This window comes from Uloborus diversus, chromosome 4, assembly GCF_026930045.1.
Source record: "Uloborus diversus isolate 005 chromosome 4, Udiv.v.3.1, whole genome shotgun sequence".
NCBI lineage: Eukaryota > Metazoa > Arthropoda > Arachnida > Araneae > Uloboridae > Uloborus > Uloborus diversus.
In genome coordinates, this window is record NC_072734.1 from 53,704,287 (window position 1) to 53,714,845 (window position 10,559).

General features: G+C 31.3%; 1 protein-coding gene across 1 annotated transcript in view; it reads left to right on the plus strand.

Moving 5' to 3' along the window:
• Positions 1 to 9,581, plus strand: part of LOC129221168 (putative inorganic phosphate cotransporter) — a gene marked incomplete at its 3' end in the record, with an annotated part of 28,294 nt that extends 18,713 nt beyond the window's left edge. Inside the window, 3 exon segments of the mRNA XM_054855620.1 lie at positions 397 to 633; positions 3,838 to 4,021; positions 9,451 to 9,581. Of these exon segments, the coding sequence (XP_054711595.1) occupies positions 397 to 633; positions 3,838 to 4,021; positions 9,451 to 9,581 (552 nt within the window).
• Positions 9,582 to 10,559: the final 978 nt, after the last annotated feature.

A 10,559-nucleotide genomic window follows, 5' to 3' on the forward strand; every position in this document is an offset into this window, starting at 1 on the left:
TCAATGAATTATTTTATCATTTTTTAATCAAAATATTACATTTAATTGCCTTTCTTGTACATGGTACAGCGCATTTGTATGGCTTACTTAAGTGTCACAATGTACCTCTAGCATGTCGGGTAGGTAGTGACAAATTTCGAGTTTGGGCAAAATTAGTTTTATGGTACCAAAAACCTTAAGAATGTTAACAGTATTTTGTATACTCAAGATTTACTCTAATGGTATAATAAACTAAATGTTTCTTCTGTTGAAACTTCAATTCAAATCTTATGGGAAGACCCTAAATAACGAAAATGTCACTATTTCACCCCGAAAATGTCCCTATTTCCCAACATACCTTATAAATTCAAGGTTTCACACTTCTTAAACTGAAATTTAACTTTAATTTTATTTTAGATCGCAATAACGTATGACTGGAGTCCGCAACTTCAAGGCTATATTTTAGGAGCTGGATTCTTTGGATATGTTTTTTCACTGTTGTTTTCAGGAAAACTAGCAGAAACTTTTGGACCCAAAACTACGCTTGCCAGTGGGACATTTGTCTCTTCTTTGGCCATGTTGATAACACCTTTAACGCCTGCTGTACATGCTTATTTTTTAATACTTATTCAATGCATTAGAGGAATTGCGCAGGTTGGTCAAGTTATTTCTTTAGTAGCAATATTGTATGTTGTATTATATTTATTTGAAAACAGCCAAATTAAAAAAAAAATGACAGTAATTTGAATCACATTATACACGCTAAAAGGCATTACCTCTAGACTAAAAAAAATTGATGTCTTAGTTTTAAAAGCTCTACTTCGTACTACTCTTTGACTTTTGATTCTTTGGCTCAGTGACTTTTTATTGTCTTGATTTTAATAATGCTTAAATAAAACTCGAAAATTTTACTTCTAAATTATTTAATTTTGTTTGATGTGTCACTATTGTTTATATCGTTTTTACGGCACCGCTCAATAGTTATATAAGCTAACTTAGCAAGTTCTGTGCAAAGAAAGATCATAAAATTTAGATTTTAAATCAAAAGCCAGGATGTTTTTCACAAATTTTAAGTTGCCTCACTTACCTTGCAGGATTGCGATAGGGTAGCTTGGTGTGAAGTAGAATTCAAAGTTACCTCAATTTTATAGGCATTTTAAAGCAGAATCAAGGATCTCTAGCTTTGTTTTTTTACAAGCAAAAAAGTTTTTTTTTCGTCGCAAGTTCATCTCCCCTGTACTATTCGTCAGCAACATACACAACAGTAAGGTGAACTATTTGGGTATTTAAATTAATATACTAAAATACTGCAGATTTATTTTTTACTTAAACTTTTCCAATGTATTTTTAATTTTGTTGCTGAAATGGCTATTAAGAGAGGTTTGCCCCATATCAGTTCTTGGAGGTTTGTCTCGTTCAAACCTCCGTATTTTCTGGTTAACAATTAGTAAACTGTGTACATAATTTAATTAGTTTAAAAAATAAATGTTTTGAATTCAAGTGAAAAACTTATTTTTTCTCTTTCTTTGCAATGAGTTCCTTAATATTAATTTTAATTCATTATTGTAATCAAACTAATCAACCCTAAAACTTGTTTTTCACATTTTTTAGCAAACTTAATAAGATAATCAATCCAACAATCTTTTCCGCAATTGAGAAAGTGAGAAGCACAGAAATTTAACCGATAAAATTCAAAATTTGGGGATAACGACACTTTTCCAAAATGAACAAATTGGAAATAAGTTTTGGAAATTACAGTATCTACACGAAGTCACATAAGTTATGTTTTAATTTAAAAAAATTGCATTGAAACATTATTTTTTATTTTTGGTAGTAAATTTGAGCCTACAAAAAAAAAAAAGAAAAAGAAAAATGTTCATTTTTTTTTCATGGGGTAAAGTGAAAATTTGAATCTTTTTCTAATGAAATCATTTTTATTTGACTATAAAAAATGTTTTTGATCAGATGAATCGGTAAATAAAAGGTTGAATCAATGAATGAAGCGATATTGAAACAATAAAGAAATGATTTAATTAATTAATTAACTAATTAGTACATGAAGAAAAATTGAAGAGTGAGAAAACGAGTGAATCAATAAGAAAATAAGGGAATGAATGAATAAATAAGTGCATAAATAAATAGAGAAATGTAAATGAAGTGCTTGATAAATGAATACATTAGTGATTTAGTAAATAACAAAGTGAGTAAGCGAAATAATCTATTTCTTTTTGTCCCATCCACTTTGCCCCGCATGTTATTGATTAATTGTACAAAATTTAAAAAATACAAATTATCTTCATGTTAACTAAATGTATACAGTATCAAATATAAGAAGGCCTCAATTAATCTTTAAAATATTAATAGCAAGAACTTTATCATTTTATAATAAAGAAAAATATTTTTTGATTTGCAAAAAATGTTAAAAGATGAGTGCCAATTTTTGAAATCAGCCTTTATTGTCATATACTTTAAGTTTCGGCTGCATTTTTTCCTGACTGGAATAGAATACATGTGCTAATACATAGTTATAATATTACCTGAAAGATGGCGATAAATGCAGAGTAAATATTTGACCATTTAACTTTGCCTCGCATTCCACTCCATGGTTCCTTAGACAAACGAGAATATTACCAGATTGGTGGAACTAAGCAGAGTAGATATTTCACTATTTCAGTTTGTTCCGCTATTTCACTTTGCCCCACATTCTCCTACTAGTAGCCCTGGTAGGTTCTTTTTTACAGCATGATTTCGAAAAGCTTTTTATTGAAAGTTCACCTAGGACAGGAACTTAAAACGTTTTACTCGCGTTTTACTCGAAACTTGGATCTGTGCACTTACATCCTTTTGCTTATGACTTCTTCAATAAATGGTAAGTCTTTATTTCATCGTTACTTAAAATTCCTTTTATTTTATAATATGTCAATAAAATGAGGACCTAAAACAAAAACTTTAGAAAACACACAAAATCTGGGCCAATGCTACGATAATATCGAAATGATGTACAAAGGGGGAGGGGGGGGACTCATAATATGAAAAAAATCAACAACGGAAACAAATGTGAAGAAGAGTTCAGATAATGAATCTCAACCAAATTAATTTCACTTCTCAAGTGAAGTTTGATCATTTCAAACAATTGTTGTACCATTGAAAGTGGAGATTTTTTGCAAAATTGTTTAACCACTTAAACCGTCTTACATTTTATTCGTTGCTCCATTAAAGTAAATGGACATGAATTTTCCACAAATTTTCTTAAATGATCTCGTGTATGTAACTTCAGTTTTATTTATCATGTAAAAAAGAATGTTGCAACAATTTTTTAAACAGATGTCATTAAGATCCCTCGTCAAATGGTCAGTAGAGCCACAGAAAGAGATGCTTTGAAAATGAGTTTTGACTGTGACATTTCTAGCAATCATAATAATTACTGAATCAAATTTAACTCGTTTAGCAATTTATGGTATTTTCTCAGATGTAATTACTTACTGCTGGTATCCGGTCGTAGCACCTAATTAGACATGTAATTATTTCAGCAGCATTTTTCAACTTTTAATCTTTGTGGGTCAAAACTCCCTTATGATGGGTCTAACCTCCCTTAAATGGGAAGGTTTGACCTAGTTAGGACACCCTTGAAAATTTACCGATAAAAAAAATAATATCCTACTTAATTTTTAATAAATAATGCAAACAGTTGCTAGACATCATAAGGAAGCAAAAACTGTCAATTTGGAAATTTTCAAGAAAAAACAGAAAAATGTATTTGTACAATGCGCGTCAAACCTCTCGTTTCCCCCAAATTTTTTTGGGGATACGCTTCACATAACACACCTATAAATTACAATTATTATGAATTCTTTTCAGGGGTTCATGGCACCATCAATTGCTATCCTATCAGCAAACTGGTATCCCAAAGCAGAAAGAGCGCTTTTAGCTGGCATTGGATTTACAGGAGTCCAACTAGGACGTTTATTAGGGGGAATTCTTACGGGCATGATTTGTGATAGTGCCTGGATTGGAGGGTGGCCTTCCGTGTTTTACATTTTCGGTAAGTAGCATTATTTATAACATTTCAAAATAAGAAATCTTTTGAAACTTCAAGTATTGAGAAATGATGGAACCAATGGGTTGTTTTAATTGTCAAAACGTGATTGTTCTGGTTTTTTACTCGCCACATAATCATACACAGCAGTCGTTTGGGAGAAGTAACTTGGACATAGATACATAGTGGTGGCCAAAATTGTGGACATTTTTTGAAAGTTTCATGTTTTCCAACTTTGTGTGCTCGTAGAATATATTAATTTTTACATAAATATAAATTTGTACCTATCAAATCAAAGGTGATGTAATGCAGAATTTATTTTAAAAAACAGAATTAAAATATCTGAATTACAAAAAAACAATATGCTCATTTTAGTAGAACAAACAAACACAAATCGTTTTGAATAATAACGTGTTTTGTATAAAAAACCATACTAACCAAACACAAACACTGTTCTCAGGACCAATCAAATGTCTATAAGTATAGTTTAGGCTATTGGGATGGTAAAAGAGTTGTTGTTGTGGGAATATTTTGCGGAGTGGTGTATACTAGTACAATTAAACAGAGTATTGCTGTTTTGAACATTTTAAGTCCTTTTTTTTAATTGAACTAATTTTGAACAATGTCACCACAAAAAAGAACTGACTGGACATCTACAAAAATAAGCCGAATTGTCAAATTGAGAGAAAATAGCCCTCTTACGCTGAAATTGCAAGACAAGTTGGTGGGACTTGTTCTAGTATACGAAAGTTGTGTTTACGTTATGAAACGAGCTGATGTGTGCATTTACATAACTTCCTTTTACTCCAATTTTAATTTAATTTTCCCATTATTGGCAATTTTAATTTGACTAAATAGTTTACTCTCTAAATAGTTTACTCACCACCAGTGGCCAAATTGAAACCAGATTAAAAAAAAAACAATAATAAAAAAATCGCCAAATTTATCGTCAAGCTGGCGACAAAACTTGGCGACCAAAAGACCGGCGATATATCGCAAAGTGTTCGCCAAATTATAACACCCTTGAGTTTACATCGAAATTAACAATGATTTCCCTCCAAAAAAGGGCAAAAGACCCCTTTAGAAACACCATAATGCAACCAAAACGGGAGGTGCACAACTAGACCCCAATAGGAGGCTACATACCAAATTTCAACTTTCTAGGACTTACCGTTCTTGAGTTATGGGACATACATACGCACATTCGCATATACGCATATCCGCACATACACACATACGTACATACGCACATACGCACATACGCACATACGTACATACGCACATACGTACATACAGACGTCACGAGAAAATTCGTTGTAATTAACTTGGGAATCGTTGTTATAGGTATTTCGCGTGTCTATACGTTCTTAGGCACTTATCCACGTGTGGTCGAGTCGAAAAAAAAAAAAAACCTGAATATTCATTCTGGGGTGAGTAAAATGGAAATTAAGGTCGATTTTTGAGTGAAAATTTTTTCGCGAATACAATATGTACTTCCTTTTTTGTAAAAGGAAGCAAAAGAAAGGGTTATCCTATTAAGGGGGGTATTGATTGCGTAAGTATCACTTAAAAAAAAATGCAAATCTGAGATAGATCTTGCTATGTGTTGCATAACTTTTTTTGTAATACAGATATTGTCAGACAATTTCTGTTAATTAATTTTACATTAAATTACCATCAATTTGATGTATAAACATTTGTATTTAAGTGAAAATTAATATATTTTACAAGCACATAAAGTTGAAAAACATGAAACTTTCAAAAAATATCCTCACTTTTGGCAACCACTGTACATAGATACATACGCTCAGTTTTTAATTATATATGATTATTCAATAGATAAATTCAACAATAATATTTCTAGTTGAAGGCTTACCTACATTATAGCATGATTTTAGTTGAAAACAGTAATTATTCACGTTCTAATTATCTTGTATCATTGGAAAACTTTTATCTCATGCAGGCAACGATATTTATCCACACACATATATAAACACATATGAAGCAGTGAGAAGCAAAGGAATGTAAGTGAACATTTTCAAGTTTTGAGTAAAACGCGTATAAAAATCCTAGGTAGGCTTTCATTGATTTTTTTTCTTTCTAAATCATGCTGCACAGCAGCATCCACCAAGGCTACTGGTACTAACTAGACGTTAAATCCAGGTAATCACAAATTTACCATTTCAACTACGCTTGCGCGCGGACTTAGTTTCTTCAGCTTTCTGTTTCAAGATTTCGTGTTGCTGGTTTATGCAGTGGCTCCCAAAAGTGTTCGTACACCTACGACTTTCAATGAAATAGGACCCTATCCATTTGTTAGAATTAATATTTCGGAATAAGTATTAACCTATACGATATATGATCAATTTTCAACAAACATGAATAACTGATAATCTTTATAATGAAAAGAGAAAAATGACATTTCAATATTTATTGGCTTGGAAATATTTATTTAACGTAAACGTAAAACACATTATGTACTTCAAAAATGATAGGAATATGAGTACAGATATCCGTCTTTTGCGGATATTTTACGTTAGGCGTAAACAACTTAGCATTATACATTTGTATTTAGGTTGAGGGTTCGGCTTTGTATTAGAAGTTATGCTGAAATTCGAGTACGCTCTTCTGAGGTTAAAAATTTTCCCCTGAAAAGGGCCTTTGATAGAAAAATCATACTTCGAATCCATTAATAATTAAAACGCAAAACTCAATCTTTACGGAGGCCTGAAAACTAAATCAGAGAAAGCTTTGTAATTTCTAATTTTTATCTGTTGACATCTCATATTTATTAGCAAATTTAAAATGTTTGTCATTAATTTTAGCAAGATTTTTGAAATCAGCAAAGTCTGTGCGCAAGCGCAGTTGAAATGGCAAATTTGTGATAACCGGGATTTAACGTCGAGTCTGGTACTATCTCTTGTCCCAACACAGAGGAGGGGTTCACCTACCAATGGTACTGGTTATCTCCAAATATTTAATTTTGCTACCTGCATCCCTTTGCTTCTCCCTACCTCATAGATTTTTTGTTTTATATATATGGATTTGTTTTGCTTGTTTTCTATACCATCCGGATTTTCGATAGTCCTGTCTCAGGTAGTGAGGGTAGACGAGATAGTAACAGAACCACATGCATCTTTTTCTAACATCGTAAACTAATTTTAAACGGTATAACTGTTTAATCTTTCGAAGTGACTTTAGCTATAATCCATTTGGGGGACTATAAAAACATTGTGTTAAGTTACCAGCATTAATGGGTGAATTTTTACACTAATTCTGGAGGGTGTAGTATTCTTGTTTTAAGAACTTCAAAGTGTTGGAGGAACCTTGCTGTATGGTTCGCGTTAAGTCCGGTAGAATTCAAAGTGCATGCGTACAGATCAACGTCGGCGCAGAGCTGGCAAACTCTTATTAGCGAAACACGAACCCTCTTTATTAGCCGAGTGGTAAAAACTCTTGCTTTGCGACCTCTCTGTGAGAGTCGCGTTGTGGGTTCGGACACCACTTATTATTTATTTCTTCTCTTATTGCAATAAAAGTGTCTTTTTTGTACATTAAAATAAATAAATGCAGTCAGATCTCCATATACCGTACTTCCACATATCGAAATTTTCTGTATATCGAAATCCCAGCAAATTTCTATGTTCATTACATCGAAAAATTGTTTCTATATATTTTAAAAGCTCTATATATCGAATTCTTTTTCGAGACAATCGTAGATTTTTTTTCCACTTTAGACTGTTTGTCTCATTAAAAATGAAGGTTAGGGGGAGAAAATTATGTTTATTAAAGGTTGCTACGAAACTCATAAGAAATCTGGGGTTGAGGGGTGTGTAGATAGGTCATTGTTTCGTTCTGAAGTCCTTAAATTCCCTCAAGTTTATTTCAAATCTTAGTTGTAACCAGTAACATTGTAAAATCAGTTTCAAGTTCTCCCTTTTGTCTGTTGAGTATCATTCCTAATCTTTTTAGCTGCAGTAAAAATCATTCAAGTTAAGCAGATTGATTTTTTACCTTTCTTTCGATTACATTGTCAGAATGAAAATCCCCTAATGTTGCGGATCAAGTTTCATTGAAGAAGAATGAAGATGTATGAAGGCGCAAAAATATGTAATTTCTGTTAATTTTTTAATTATTAACTTTTTTTAATCCGATTAGAAATTGGGTTTCATACACGTAAATTATCTTGAATTTTAATGTTTTAGGAGACTTTTAGGATAAAATAAGATCGTTTCTATGTATCAAAATTTCTATATATCGAATTTTTTCCCGACAATTTGCTATTTTGATATATGGAGGTCTGACTGTAGTTGCTGTATATAGGTTGTGAAAAAACATTAACTTGATAAATCTAACGAATGAAGCAAAAGATGTAAAGAAGACAAAAAAGAAGGGGATTCAAACAACATTATAAAATACATTTATAACGAAATTTCAAGTATGGTTATTCACTAATTAATTTTTGTACTTTCAATTAAAAACGTATAGAAAGAAATTATTACCTGATTATTTAATATATCTGGATAATTTAAAAAATCGAAAAGTTAACTTGAAGTGTAAGTCTACTTTTGCTATTAAACCTGAGTACCCAGTCAAGAAAGTCAGATGAATGCTTATTTTTTGCCAATGTGTATTCTTCCAAGCAATTTCTTCTAAGCATGCAGAAAATTCTGGTGTAACCTTTCGAAGAAATTAGTGAAACGTTACGCTTAGTTACATTGCCATAGTCTAATCTTCCACAAGCGATGCGTAACTTAACATCAGTTATATCAGTTAAATTACTCTAGAGAAGTTGAGACAGCTATGCTGCAACCAATTTTATGGAGTAGGGTTACACAAAACAGGTTTACAATGTTTGTCAAATCATAGAGTAAAGAAATTATAGAGAGGCCCCGCTATACTAAGAAATTGAAGTCGGAAGTTGCACCGCTGTATCCCAAGATCCTTAGCTTCTTGCTAAATATCTTAGATACATTTGATTCAAAACATTCCATTACTAAATCTCGATTGGTTGTTAATTTAAACTCAGATAGTCTTGCAAGTTTATGAAGCACGTTTTTGAAATTGCCTTAAAACATGAATTAAAATGCAAACCAATCCGCCAGCTACTTCAGTCGGTCTCTTTGCGAGATTGGTTAAAACTATTCTCGAGAAGCGATCATGTTATCATAACCCCGCTCATCATTGCACAGATGTATCCCATAATTCTGGCTTCAATTTCATCTCCTTTTTACCATAGATGGGGCCTCTCTATGTATATTTCTTTACTCTATGACTCTATGTCACAAAAAGTTTCAGGTTATGCCAAAACTAATCTATCATCTCAATGTGAATGAACATTTGACAGCCAAATTTGTGACTTCTGTCCTAAGAAAATCAATTTCTTCTTTCAGTTAGTCTGTGAATGACTATCAAACCAACTATCTTTGTTTTAGGTGGGTTTGGAATTTGCGTTTCTTTGTTTCAAGTCTTAATGATACACAGCATGCCAAAGGATCATCCACGAATTTCAAGGGCAGAGTTAAAATGCATTTTGGCCAACCAAGAAAATGTTTTAACCCAGAAGGTATTAACTTTTTACATTGCATCAACATATTTCTGTTGATTTCCTTCAAACTGCAACAATCACAAAATATGTCGCTGCTGACTACATTTTCTTTAGCATTATATCAAAAGAGAACTTGAAGTTACATCATTTCCATTACAAAATATTAGTATTTGTAGTTGGTGGATATTAAATTGGATATTGACTATTTATTAAAATAATGTATTTTTTTTAATTATGGAGCTTATTTTGTTTTCTAACGTTATTTAAGCAAATAAGAATGTAAATTTAAAGTAGGGGAGCGTGGGACAAAGTAAAATAGCTAAAATGACTGAACTTTTCCAAAATTAACAAATTAGAAAGTGATTTAGAAAGTTACAATAAATAAATAAAGAACACGTTATTTTATGATCAAACTTCAATTGAAACATTATTTTAATTTTTGGCGATGAATTTGTTCATTCAAGAAAAAGAAAAAAAAAGTGGAATATTTACATTTTTTTAATGGGGCAAAGTGAAAAACAAAATATTTTTCAAATGGAATATTTTCTATTTAAATATATAAAAAATATTTTTGATAAAATGAACCAGTGAATGAAATGTTGAATGATTAAATGAAAGGGTAATGATGCAATGCGCAAATAAATATTTCCATTTATTAATTAATAAATATGAAGAAAAATAAATGAATGAGTAAAAGAATGAATGTATAAGAAGATAAGCGAACGAATGAATAAAAAAAGTTAATTACTCTATGAAAGCTTAATATTAAATAAAAAAATCCTGCACAGAATATTAGAAGGTCTCAATTAATATTTAAAATGTTAGTAAAAGAACTTTATCATTTTATAATTACAAAAATGATTTTTGACTTGCAACAAAATATAACTGTTCGAGCATTAATTTTTGAAAATTGCCTATATTATCATTGGCTTTAATCTTTAGTGGTATTGTTTTTAAAGGCGATACGGATTGTGTTAGAATATCGATAGTGAAATA